The sequence below is a fragment of the Orcinus orca genome, chromosome 9, assembly GCF_937001465.1.
Source record: "Orcinus orca chromosome 9, mOrcOrc1.1, whole genome shotgun sequence".
NCBI lineage: Eukaryota > Metazoa > Chordata > Mammalia > Artiodactyla > Delphinidae > Orcinus > Orcinus orca.
In genome coordinates, this window is record NC_064567.1 from 14,833,331 (window position 1) to 14,846,988 (window position 13,658).

General features: G+C 43.3%; 1 protein-coding gene across 1 annotated transcript in view; it reads left to right on the top strand.

The window, feature by feature from the left end:
- Positions 1-13,658, top strand: part of SVOPL (SVOP like) — a 61,128-nt gene that overhangs the window by 25,291 nt on the left and 22,179 nt on the right. Inside the window, 5 exon segments of the mRNA XM_033432263.2 lie at positions 2,087-2,292; positions 2,964-3,075; positions 3,765-3,846; positions 5,762-5,792; positions 5,795-5,835. Of these exon segments, the coding sequence (XP_033288154.1) occupies positions 2,087-2,292; positions 2,964-3,075; positions 3,765-3,846; positions 5,762-5,792; positions 5,795-5,835 (472 nt within the window).

The following is a 13,658-nucleotide window of genomic DNA, read 5'->3' on the forward strand; positions in this document are numbered from 1 at the left end:
TGAGGACATTTTCTTAGATGATTCCAATCCTAAAATCACACCAGGGAGATTAACAATCATCACTTTAACATCATCCACTATGCAGATCACATGTGATTTTCCTTGATTGTCCCCATCTGTCTTTTACACGTGACATGCGTCTTTTACAACCATTTGTAAAAATGAGAGAGGCATGAGGGGGGCTTCTGGGAGGCTGATATTCTTTTTCTTTTTTTTGGCCACACAGCTTGTGGGATCTTAGTTCCCTGGCCCAGGATCGAACCCGGGCCCTCGGTATTGAAAGCACAGGGTCTTAACCACTGGACTGCCAGCGAATTCTCCTGATATCTTTTTCTTGACTTCGATATAGGAACTTTTCTGTATGTTATGTTTATATCTCAATAAAAATATCTATTAAAGAATAGAACAAAAGATAGTAAGAAAACATCAAGCAAAAGCAAAAACCTTCCATAGCTTCATGGCGTCCGAAAGGCAGAATTCTAAAGATGATGCCCAAGAGTTCCAACACCTGGGGATTCCATCAAACACTAATTTGGATGTAGATGTGAAGGGACTGTAGATGTAATTAAGGTTATGAGCCTTAAAATAGGGAGAGTATCCTGAATTAGGCAGGTGAGCTCAATATTATTGCTTGAGTCTTTAAAAGTAGAGAAATTTCTCCAGCTGGAATCAGAGATGCAGCAGAAGAGAAAGCGCGAGGTGAGGTCGAAGGAGAGCTTCAGTGCATGAGAAGGATGCGACCTGCTGTTGCTGGCTTCACAGACAAGGAATGAAGGAAGCCTGCAGGAGCTGAAAACCACTCGTCAACAGGCAGCAAGGAAACGGACACGAGTCCTACACCCCCGTGCAGCGGGATTCTGCCAACCGTCTGGGTGAGCTTGATGCTTCCCCAGAAAGTGGAGCAGCCCTGCCTGCACCGTCATTTCTGCCACGTGAGACTCCGCGCAGAGAAGTCAGCCAGAGCTGCTGAACTGCTGACCTCCAGAACTGTGAGATACTCACTGTGCTAAACCGCTAAGTTTGTGCTAACTTGTGGCAGCAGCTGCAGAAAACAAACTGTTGCGGAGTCTAAGCTCCTCCTGCTTGCCACATGGCAGGCCAAGAAGGGACAGTGTGTTGGGGCGAGTAATATCGACTTTATTCGGAAAGCCATCAGAGGGAGGAGATGGTGGACTAAACTCTTTTTTTGCGGTACTCTGGCCTCTCACTGTTGTGGTCTCTCCCGTTGCGGAGCACAGGCTCCGGACGCGCAGGCCCAGCCGCTCCGCGGCATGTGGGACTTTCCTGAACTGGGGCACGATCCCCCGTCCCCTGCCTCGGCAGGCGGACTCCCAACCACTGCGCCACCAGGGAAGCCCTGGACTAAACTCTTAGAGAACCATCTTAACTTGGAAGAGAATTCAGGCTGCTTTTATGCTAAGGGAAAAGGGGAAGTCGGAGGGTTCAGGATTAAAGGTGGGCTGCAGACTTCCTGGAGCTACCTGGACTTCAAGGGAAGCATAACATTTCTCTGTTCTGCTTGTTCACAAGGCTGCATCACGAGGCTGCTGCAAAACTTCGAGTCGTGAGCAGTTATTTTTACTTTACCGCACTTATCTCTGCTTATTTGCTAGCTGAAAACGAACTTATCTGCAAGTAGTAGCCATAACTAACCCAGGACCACCTGGGATGGGAACTTGCTTCAGGGAACTTAATGAGCTGTTTGGGCACAAGCCACGTTTCTCTAATATTTAACTCTTTATGGTCAGGGCTACAGTACATAAGCTGTAGAATGAGGGGGACAGTTTCAACGCAGTGTTAGTTCTGTTCTGCCTCTTACAAAACTTCTTCCTGGCCTGAGCGGTCCTCCCCCATCTAGTTCCATCCTGTTTTTTCTTGCAAATGCATTTCCCACCATACAGCCTCCGCTGAAGGGCACCCCCTAGTATCCCCTTGAAACGTGTCCCCACTTTCCACTCCCCTCCCCTCCCTACACCGTGCCTTCTACCTGAGAAGCTCTCCCCACTTCTCCCCACCTCTCACGGTGCTACCCCTCCTTCAGGCCTGGTGACAGCCTTTCCTAATGTCCGTCTTTTCTTGCTTCCAGGCTGGGCATCTCTTTCGCCTACGACGGGGTCATGCTGGCCAGTGCAGAGCTGCCGGAGCGGGACCTGGCCTGTGGCTCGCGGTCGGAGTCTGAGGCAGTGGTGACCGTAGGGGTCTTGGAGGAGAGCCAGAGCCCCTGCCGCTGCCAGGTGTTTGCCCCTTCCAACTACCAGACCATGATTATCAGCACCATTGGCGAAATTGCTCGTAAGTATCTCTCTATTGGGTGGCTCTCTGTTTTGGGTGGGGGACGTGCAACTCAGAGTCTCAGAGGAGAGAAGAGTGACCTGTCATCCACTTGACTGCTGCCTGGTAGAAATGGACGAGTCCCCAAATCATGCTGAGGTGTGTGCAGTGCGGATCCGTGTGGGGAGAAGTCTGGAGGAGTGGAGCTTTGAATTAGCGCATATATCAGTTCTAACGTGCATTCCCCTACATCGTAACGTCTCTGAACTGGGATGTGTCTCACAATCGCATGTTAGATTTCAGTTGGAAGCACTGTTTCTGCTTTAATAGACATAAAATAATGGTACTTAAAAATCAACGGCACCTTGAATTTGATAAAACAGTATAAAACATTTAAAATATAGGTCTAGCAAGTTGGCGGTTTACAATAGACCTGCGTGCTGTAATAAGCAACCTGGGTGTAAAATGTCCTTCATATACTCCAGTGCTTGTCGTTCTCGGATCCCCGTGGGAAAAGCATATTGAAGGAGTCATGAAGTCGATGACAGTGTGACTGGGTCTTGGCTGGAATACGCATGACGTTTGGATTAAGTTGCTTCTTTCCGAAATGACAGGGAGGAATCCAGGCCATTGTTAATACATGCCATTTGCTTTCAAGGTTCTGAAAATTGCCTTTGTCATTTTTTTCCTAGTGAATCCTTTAACTATCCTGGGCATTAATTTCCTGGGAAGACGGCTGAGCCTTTCTATTACCGTGGGATGCACAGCTTTGTTCGTCCTTCTCCTCAATATTTGCACTTCAAGGTATTTGCTTTCTGTTTGCTTTAAAGCAATCTAGTTTTGTGCAGTGGTTTTAAAATGAGGTCTCCTGACCCATGGCCTTCAGTGGAGGTTAGGGGCAAGTCCCTTTCACCAAGAGAGTAGAGTACAGGCTGCTTGTTTGACTAGAACGATCAAACAAGCCCCTGGTACCTGCCCCTCTCCTCTTCCTCCTGAGCAGGTCCATCTTCAGCACTCACAGGACATGGGTACCAGCGCGGGAGTATTCAGTTCACTTGCCGAGATATTTAGGATCTTTATGCAAAGTTTCCTGGAGAATGGAGGCCGACCTGCACCGTTGTCAAGATAGGGATGTAGACAGCATACCTGTGGTGGGAAAATTCATTGCACTCTGAGTTTGTGACCCTACAGTGGGCCTCATTTATAATATATATGACTTATTCTGCAAACTGTCTGTACCATTTTCCAAGGGTGGTGGCAGAGGTGTGCTCATCTTGGGGGGCTGGGCTGGAATGGCACACTCTCGGGGGACAGGATTGAAGGATTGAGTCCGGCTTTTGCTTTCGGACCCCACAGTCAGGCCAGCTGAGGAGCAGCCCCTCCCTCGGGACCTGGTCTTCAGGGATGTGTGTTGGCGTCTGTAATGTCCTGGGATCGGGGCCCCGGAAGGCCCTCCGTGTCGCCTGTGGTAACGTCTCGCTCTGGTTCCCTAGTGCCGGCCTCATCGGCTTCCTCTTCATGCTGAGGGCTTTGGTGGCGTCCAACTTCAACAGCATCTATATTTACACCGCTGAGGTTAGTTTTGGGGAAGGGGTTGGTTCCATCGAGGTGTGCAAGGTGAGCTACTTGGAGCAGGTGTTTGTCTGTAGATCACGCATCCCTGGCTTCTGTTGACTTTTGATGATTTTCTAAAAGCATCCTATTAAAATGACACCAGAAGATATGATGTGGCCTTTCTCCTGCCCCATGGGGTCTAGTGAAAGCCAGTCTCTGAGAAGAAAGATAGGACCTTCTCCCTTTCTCACTAAACTGCATCCATGTAAAAAAACAACTCTTGCCCTCATCCCATGCTTCCCGAAGAAATAGGGGTAGGGCACGGTACCTGCATGTTGCTGATAAAATGTAAAACACCCTATTTCTCCCTTTTAAAATTAGAATATATTTTTCGCCTTTATTCTTTTGAAAGATCACATCCCACTCTGTCTGTTGTTTGTTGTAGGTAGCTTAAATTTGAATATAATAGTAATTTATTCTTAATTTATTGAACTACTATAGCTACTTAATACATCACTTCTGAGGAGCTTCTCAGAAACCACCACTTTTAAGAGCAAATATTCCTAGAAATAAGCAATATCTGAGTAGGAAACTTAGTATTTTAACTGGTTTTGCCTTTCGTTGAGCCAGAGAAAGTGGTGCTATAGGGACTGCTATAGCTGCATTCATCTTCATCTTGGGAAACGTAGAAGTCTGTTTAGAATACAGATGACATATCAAAACCACAGAGAAAAAGATTCTTTTCCCCTCACATAGATAAAAATAGGAAATTATGACACATTTGACATATATGTAGTATTTCATTTAGTTCCATTAACAATCTTCTAAAATTATTGTGAATTTGTGAACTTAAAAGTCTATGTGTATCGTGGTGTGCCTCTAAAATTATATTTGAAATATTCAATTTAACATATTTTGGGATGTGTTCATTTAAAGGGTCATTCCTAAGTATTTTTTCCCTGATACTTATTGCTTAAAAAAAAAAAGATGTGTACCTGAAGTTGCTTGTCTTCTGTTATTTCATCTCCTAGAATTGTCAAAAATGAACAAAAAAAATTGATATTCGAGCAAAGATCATCTGTATGTATCTGAATCCATTGTTTTCAATAGCCACTAGCCTCATTTTCTAGAAAAAGAAAAAGTTTCTGTGAAAAGGCACTCCACCCCCAGACATTCTTATAAATATAGCAGTGCCCCCCAGGGCAGGAAAGCGTCTTGTTTTTTGCATTTGACAGATGGTGGCTAACACGATGTGGCCAAGTAAAGAGGCCACGTGCTTTGCTTCAGTGAATTGATGAAAACTGATCAGTATTTATAGCGTTAAGAGAAAAATTTCTAAAATTAAAAGAAGCATTCTTTCATATATTCTCCCTAAAAGCTTCTTTATTAAGTACTATTTGCTTATTTATTAAGAACTCTGAATCAGTGAAGTACAGATTAATGAGGTTTTACTATAAATGCAAGAAAGTAGGCTGCGCCGTAAGATCTTACAACACAAACATGGTGAATGGTGTAGCGTGTACGTGGCACTCTCGTCAGTTCCTTTCACTGTATCTGTATTAAAGGTTTGGTTGGATTGTTATTACTTGGGGAGTATTTTCTGTCCATTCAGTAGAACCACCTTTATATGTTTATAGCTCTAAAGTGGAAATCTTCTGTCTGACTGCAAGTACCTTTCTAAAATTACGTTTGGAATATTAAACACCTACTTTGGAATTTGCTCACTTAAAGGATAATGTCTAAGTGTTTATTTTCTGATATTGTTAAAATTCAAACTTGTGTACCTGAGAAAATGAACATCTTCTATATCCTGTATATCCGTATAGAATATTTGGCCTTTGATATATACCGAAGCCTGACCTGTGGAGGGAAGGGCGGAGGACTTGGGAGAGAGGGGTTTCAGCTAACTGATGCTTTCTACGCTTCTCCACTCCAGGTCTACCCCACCACGATGGGGACCGGCGGCTCCCGTGTCGCATTGGTGCAATGGTGACGCCATTTATGTCCCAGGTACAGCCCAGGGGTCTCTGTAGGGAGGATATGTCTAAGGGCGGTGGGGAAAGAGGGACCTGGCTCCCTTCAGGTTAAGGGTTTAACCAAGGATTTGTTTACTTGAGTTTCCTTGAGGTGTTGTTTTCCCATTGTCTGGTTAATTTGGCTGGGAAAAGAGGCTAAATTGATGCTTCCAGTCTTCCAGTCAATAGCATGTATTGCATTGCATGCAGGGTTTAGATTTTGCTGGACATTGTTGGGGGGAGGATGCAAAAGACATGGGTGACACAAGGAGCTGGGGCAGCTGAACGACAGTGAGCTCCAGCCCTGACACTGTCAAGGGTGCAATCGAAAAACAGCCCAGAAGTGCAGGGAGGCTGCACCAGGGTGCAAGGATGTGGGCCTGGGCAGGTTAAGTCCAGCATTTGGACGAACCAGGCACAGGCTGGGAGAAAATCCAGGGGTGATCTGGACCGTTGGATGGGCCCTGTTTCAGGAGAGAAACAGAGGCGGATACAGTGCCCCACATGGTCATGGTTCCTCAGAGGACCAAACAGCTTGCCCCTCTGCCCTGATCTTTCTCTTTTGGCCACGAGAAATGGAAATCCCCCTGAGCTGGCTGCAGCCAAAGATAAGAGTGAGGCTGGGCCCTGGGTGGGCCTGATCCAGGCAGCGAGGGCTGTCAGGGACCCAGGCTCTGTCCTCCTCACATCTATCTGGGGCCCAGGGTCACTGAGCATTCAGGCTGTACTCCCTCAAGACCAGTGTGCTATGCTTGTCCACGGACATGGCCGCCCCGCAAATCCCAAACATCTGTCCTTAGTTCCAGGCACCAGAAGACACCAAAGCACTCTCTGCATCCCAGAAGGATGCTCTCTCTGGCATCTCACTGGTCAGGCCTGGTCAGTTGTTCATAGTTGAGCTAAATCAGTTGTGGCCAAGAGTCAGGCTTATGGATGAATGCAACCTGGGAGGGGCAGTCTTCAGAGAAGGGGGGTTGACATGGGCTAAACAGACTGTAATGTGTATTTCTTACAATTTAATGGGATTTTGCTACCACCCTTATTAAAACTATTTGGGGAATATTTTGCCTACTTAATTAAAAATGAGGGCAGTTTTGGTCTTGCAGTTGTGCTTTTCACAGTTCTTTTGCACTTATTATTTCAGCATGTCCAGAAAAGAACATAATGCTGAAAGGCAGCAGTAAAATATTGATCCTATTTCTGGATGGTCAGACCGAGGTAGAGTTTATTCTCCAAGCTTTAATTAGGAACAGTCTCTTGGTTCTCAACCACTTGGAACATTTTCTCTGGGTATTTGTGGGCATTTATCTTTGAGGCCACCCTGCTTTCGGTGACTTTGTGGACCAAGAAATATCTCAACTAGGACCAGGTCTCCTGGGGCAGAGGGCTTTGTTCTGCTTAGCATCCTTCTCGGGGAGTTCTCAACTCTTCACAGTGACGTCACCCAACTTTCTATGCCCACCTCATCTGTAAAATGAAGATAAACGATAACACCCACTACGTAGGTTTCTTCTCAGTATTACGTGAGATTAATACATACAAAGCACTGAGCCCAACATTTGACACGTAGGAAGCCCTCATGAGTGTTAGCTAATAACCATACGGTGATCAACAGCATCAAGGCCAAATGGTAAATATTCAAATAAGAGTATTTCTGTTACTGAGAAATATTTAAGCCCAGTTGAGTGATTTCAATCACTATGCAATTGGAATGTTTTGCTTTCCTCACCAGGTCTAGGATGGGAAGTTAGAATCTGGAAGCTTTGTGTTTGCTCGTAGAATATTTGCCTGGGTTTGGAGTGGGGCCGGCTGCTCCAGGTAGACAGGAGAGCTTGGTGACACTCTCGTGAGCTCATCAGTCAGTGTTCCCTTGGACGCGGTTCTCAAGCTTCAGTGCATATCAGAGTTACTAGGGTAACTTGATACCGTGAAGATTCCTGGACTTCACCCAGAGATTCTGATTCTGTATAGGGGACCATCACCCACAGTTTTAGCAGGAATCCAGAGTGAATCTGATGCTATTGGTCTGGGGACCAATGAGAGGTGTGGCCATCAGCCAGGAAATTGACTTTACTTTCACTTAATTCTTCTTCTTCCTCCTCTTCCTTCCCTTCCCACTCCACTTCCCTTTCTCCTCCTTTCTTTTGTCCTTCATTTAGGAACTTATTTTGGTGACTCATTCGACAGGTTGTTTTCAGGGTAATTCTCTACAAGCTGCCTCTTTCACAGTTTGGCAGTTAGAATGCCAGAAAGGACTCCATAAGCTACAATCTATATTTGATAGAGTAGAAGCAAGAATTTATAAGGGAATTCCTCACGTCCACTGCAGGGACCGGGGGTTTGATCCCTGCATGCCGCAAGGCACGGCCAAAAAAAAAAAAAAAAAGAATTTATCCCAGTTCAACATTCAACCAGCATTTATTGCACGCTTACTCTGTGCCTGACATTGTTCTCTTTATTTATAGCAGTAAATAAGCCAGACCAGGGTCCAGTGGTGTGCTGCAACTGGCCTGCACTGGCTTGTGAAAACTGATTGTTAAATTTTCAGGAAATTACTTTGCAAGCTAGTTGATGTCACGCTGTAGCTTGAAATTAGCACGGTGGTGGTTTTTATCCCATGGCCACAGGCAAATGCTACCATCAGGACTGTTTCTGGAAAGCCTGTTAAACATTTCGCAGCACACCACCACAAGATTCCTGCTCTCAAGAGGCTTACTTTCAAGTTGGGTACTTTACAAATATGCACAAAATTAAGATGATTCAAATTAATTATTTGCGTATCTTAATTATTTGCATATCTGTAAAGCACTCAACTTGAAAGTATGTTGAGAGGCAACGATAATGAGTGAAAGGGATGACAGGCCTTCCCCCCGCCCCACCCCCCCCCCGCCTCTTTTGGCTCAAAATTCCTTTACTGAAAGATAAATTGAATTAAAATCCATACATTCCACGAGGCTTCATATAGCCAATATTTTAGAGTCACTATAAGTGGAGAGTAGCCTTTAAAAATTGTGAATCACTGTATTGTACACCTGTCTGTAACTTATGTAATAAAGTACATCAACTGTACTTCAATTTAAAAAAATTATAAAAAGAGGCAAGGCCTCTCTGGGTAGGTGACTTTGGAGTTGAGACCTGAAGTATAAGAAGCTGACAGCTTGTAAAGGGTAACAGTATTTCAGGTGGGATGAAATCTGGTGCAAAGTCCTGGGGATGGGAAGAGCTTGGTGTGTTCTCTGAATAGAAGATCGCTGTGATGAGCAGAGTGCAGAGAAGTACAGGGAGAGAGTGTGCCTTGCAGGCATACTTTGGATTTTTTTTTCTTAGGAGGAGTGAGAAGTAATTGAAGGGTTTTACGCAGTGTCATGATCAGTTTTGCAATTTGCAAAGAGCACTGTGGTTGCTGAAGAGTGAACTGGCAGGGGATTGGGAGAGGGCAAGGGGGGAACAAGCTTATCATAAGACTCTAATTTCACATCGCCATGTGCTCAAATGAAAAGGGAGATTTCAGAATTCTGGAAAACCATTTCTCTTATAGAGGGAAATACTACATAAAAAATTTTAATTTCTGCCCAGGAAAAAAAAAATACTAGACAAGGATGAAAGACAAACCTTTACTTTTCAAGGGTTTCAAAAAACCTTAATTGAATTGTCACAGCTGAACAATGATTTTGTTGTCCTGTTGAATGCCTGACCTTCCTCAGAAGCATGCAAACAATGAATCAACGCATAAGATGATACACAGAACTTCACCAGTTAATGGGAATAAAAAATCTATCCATTTCATAGTTTCATTAGTGATTTCTAGTAAGCAGTAAACTTACTGAGAAACTATGTTGTCCAAGATAAAGTCAGACACTAGTTAAAGTGGTAGGGACAGATTTTGATTAGTAATTATTGCAGTAGGGAAAAAGAGTCCAGTGTGAACTGAATTCAACTTTGATTTGTACAGAGGTGACTGGGCTTTTTAAAGGGAGAAGAGGGAATAGGACAAGGAAGGTCTCAATAGACAAAGGGAAGGGAGAATCGGCAAAAAGTGGTAAGAGGGGTTGGTCCACGTGAAACCCAGACAGGAGCCCTATCTCCAGGTATCGATCGGAACAAACAGTAAATTTTTTGGAAGCCTTGAGTATGTTCAGGTAGGCACTTTTAAGAGAGCTAGGGTCATCCGAGGGGTGTGGCTTTGAGCTGTTAGAAACTGTTAGTCTTTGTTCAAATCTTTATATACCAAGATTGAGGCTTAGGTGAGAAGCAGCTTAGAAAAGCCTGGCTAGGGTTTGGTCAAGGAGAAAGTTTTTCTCAGTGTCAGGTGTGGTTCATAAATACATTTGTGTTTATTGTATTTTCAGTGATTTAAGAGATTTCCAAAGGCAATTTTGACCACGTGATTTTTTCTTCTTCCACACTGAAAACACAAAAATTAAAACTTAGAAATAAAATTTTACTACCCTAATATTTTACTGGAGATAACAAATATAAATATTTTAATGAAGCCCTTGCAATATATCTAAGCATATGTGCGTATACATATGCATATACATTTTACTCAAATATGATCATAGTTATATACTTTTTATTTTTTTAATAGATTTAAAATACTTTATTGGAATTCAATTGTTAGCATGATATTTATGGTAACATTATTCATAGGGTGATTCTTTCCACTTTAATGAGATCTATTTTTATTTTTAAATTTTACTGAAGTATAGTTGATTTACAATGTTGTGTTAGTTTCAGGTGTACAGCAAAGTGATTCAGTTATACATATACTCATTCTTTTCCAGATTCTTTTCCCATATAGGTTGTTATAGAATCCTGAGTAGATTTCCCTGTGCTATACAGTAGGTCCTTATTGGTTATCTATTTTATATATAGTAGTGTGTTTATGTTAATCCCAAGCTCCTAATTTATCCCTTCCCCGTTTCCCCTTTGGTAACCATAAGTTTGTTTTCAAAATCTGTGAGTCTGTTTTGTAAATAACTTAATTTGTATCATTTTTAAAAATTAGAGTCCACATATGAGATATCATATGATATTTGTCATTCTGTGTCTGAATTACTTCACTTAGTATGATAATCGCTAGGTCCATCCATGTTGCTGCAAATGGCATTATTTTGTTCTCTTTTATGGCTGAGTAATATTCCATTGTATATATGTACCACATCTTCTTTATCCATTCCTCTGCCTGTGGACATTTAGGTTGCTTTTATGTCTTGGCCATTGTAAAAAGTGCTGCAATGGACATTGGGGTGCAAGTATCTTTTCCTTTTTAAAAAATTAATTAATTGATTTTTGGCTGAGTTGTGTCTTTGTTGCTGCACGCGGGCTTTCTCCAGTTGCAGCGAGTGAGGGCTACTCTTTGTTGCGGTGGCAGGCTTCTCATTGTGGTGGCTTCTCTTGTGGCAGAGCATGAGCTCTAGGTGTCCAGGCTTCAGTAGTTGTGGCTTGTGGGCTCTAGAGCGTAGGCTCAGTAGTTGTGGCGCACAGGCTTAGTTGCTCTGTGGCATGTGGGATCTTCCCGGGCCAGGGCTCAAACCCATGTCCCCTGCATTAGCAGGCGGATTCTTAACCACTGCGCCACCAGGGAAGCCTCAGGGGTGCATGTATCTTTTTGAATTATGGTCTGGATACATGCCCAGGAGTGGGATTGCTGGATCATATGGTAGTTCTATTTTTCATTTTTAATGAACCTCCATACTGTTCTCCATAGTGGTTATACCAATTTATTTATTTTTATTTTTTTAATTGAAGTATAGTTGATTTACAGTGTTGTGTTAATTACTGCTGTACAGCAAGTGACTCAGTTATACATATGTGTACATTCTTTTCCATATTCTTTGCCATTATGGTTTATCACAGGATATTGAATATAGTTCCCTGTGCTATACAGTAGGACCTCATTGTTTATCCATTCTATATGTACAAGTTTGCAGCTGCTAATCCCAAACTCCCAATCCATCCCTCTCCCACCCCCTCCCTCTAGGCAACCACCAGTCTGTTTTCTATGTCCCTGATTCTGTTTCTGTTTCATAGATAGGTTCATTTGTGTCATATTTTAGATTCCACATATAAGTGATATCATATGATATTTGTCTTTCTCTTTCTGACTTACTTCACTTAGTATGATAATCTCTAGTTGCATCCATGTTGCTGCAAATGGCATCACTTCATTCTTTTTTATGGCTGAGTAATATTCCGTTGTATATATGTACCACATCTTCTTTATCCATTCATCTGTTGATGGTCATTTAGGTTGTTTCCATGTCTTGCCTATTGTGAACAGTGCTGCTATGAACATAGGGGTGAATGTATCTTTTTGAATTATAGTTTTGCCTTGATATATGCCTGGGAGTGAGATTGCTAGATTATATGGTAATTCTATTTTTAGTTTATTGAGGAACCTCCATACTGTTTTCCACAGTGGCTGCACCAATTTACATTCCCACCAACAGTGCAGGAGTGTTCCCTTTTTCTCCACACCTCCTCGATCATTTATTGTTTGTAGACTTTTTGATGATGGCCATTCTGACCAGTATGAGGTGATGCCCCTCACTGTAGTTTTGATTTGCATCTTTCTAATAATTAGTGATGTTGAGCATCTTTTCATGTGCTTTTTGGCCATCTGGCCGTCTTCTTTTTTTTTTTTTTTTTTTTTTTGCGGTATGTGGGCCTCTCACTGTTGTGGCCTCTCCCGTTGCGGAGCACAGGCTCCGGATGCACAGGCTCAGCGGCCATGGCTCACGGGCCCAGCTGCTCCGCGGCATGTGGGATCTTCCCGGACCGGGGCACGAACCCGTGTCCCCTGCATCAGCAGGCAGACTCTCAACCACTGCGCCACCAGGGAAGCTCCTGGCTGTCTTCTTTGGAGAAATTTCTATTTAAATCTTCTGCCTGGGACTTCCCTGGTGGTCCAGTGGTTAGGACTCTGCATTTCCAGCGCGGGAGGCACGGTTCAATCCCGGGTTGGGGAACTAAGATCCTGTGTGCAGTGCAGTGCGGCACCTCCACCCCCACTAGATCTGCTGCCCATTTTTCGATTGAGTTGTTTGTTTTCTTGACGTAGAGCTGCATGAGCTATTTGTATGTTTTGGAGATTAATCCCTTGTTGGTTGCTTTGTTGGCACATTATTTTCTCCCATTCTGTGGGTTGTCTTTTTGTTTGTGGTTTCCTTTGCTGTGCAAAAGCTTTTAAGTTTAATTAGGTCCCATTTGTTTATTTTTGTTTTTATTTCATTACTTTAGGAGGTGGATCAAAAAAGTTATTGCTGCGATTTATGTCAAAGAGTGTTCTGCCTATGTTTTCATCTAAGAGGTTTATAGTGTCCGCCCTTACATTTAGGTCTTTGATCCATTTTGAGTCTATTTTTGCATATGGTGTTAGAGAATGTTCTTTTTTTTCTTTTTTAAATTATTTATTTATTTTAACATCTTTATTGGAGTATAATTGCTTTACGATGGTCTGTTAGTTTCTGCTTTATAACAAAGTGAATCAGCTATACATATACATATATCCCCATATCTCTTCCCTCTTGCATCTCCTACCTTCCCACCCTCCTTTTTAAATTTAAAAAAATTTTTAATTTTTGGCTGCATTGGGTCTTCATTGCCGTGTGAGCTTTCTCTAGTTGTGGCAAAGGGGGTCTACTCTTCATTGTGAGCAAGGGCTCTAGGTGCATGGGCTTCAGTAGTTGTGGCTCAAGGGCTCTAGACTCAGGCTTAGTAGTTGTGGTGCATGGGCTTAGTTGCTCTGCCTCATGTGGGATCTTTCCAGACCAGGGCTCGAACCCATTACCCCTTGCATTGGCAGGCAGATTCTCA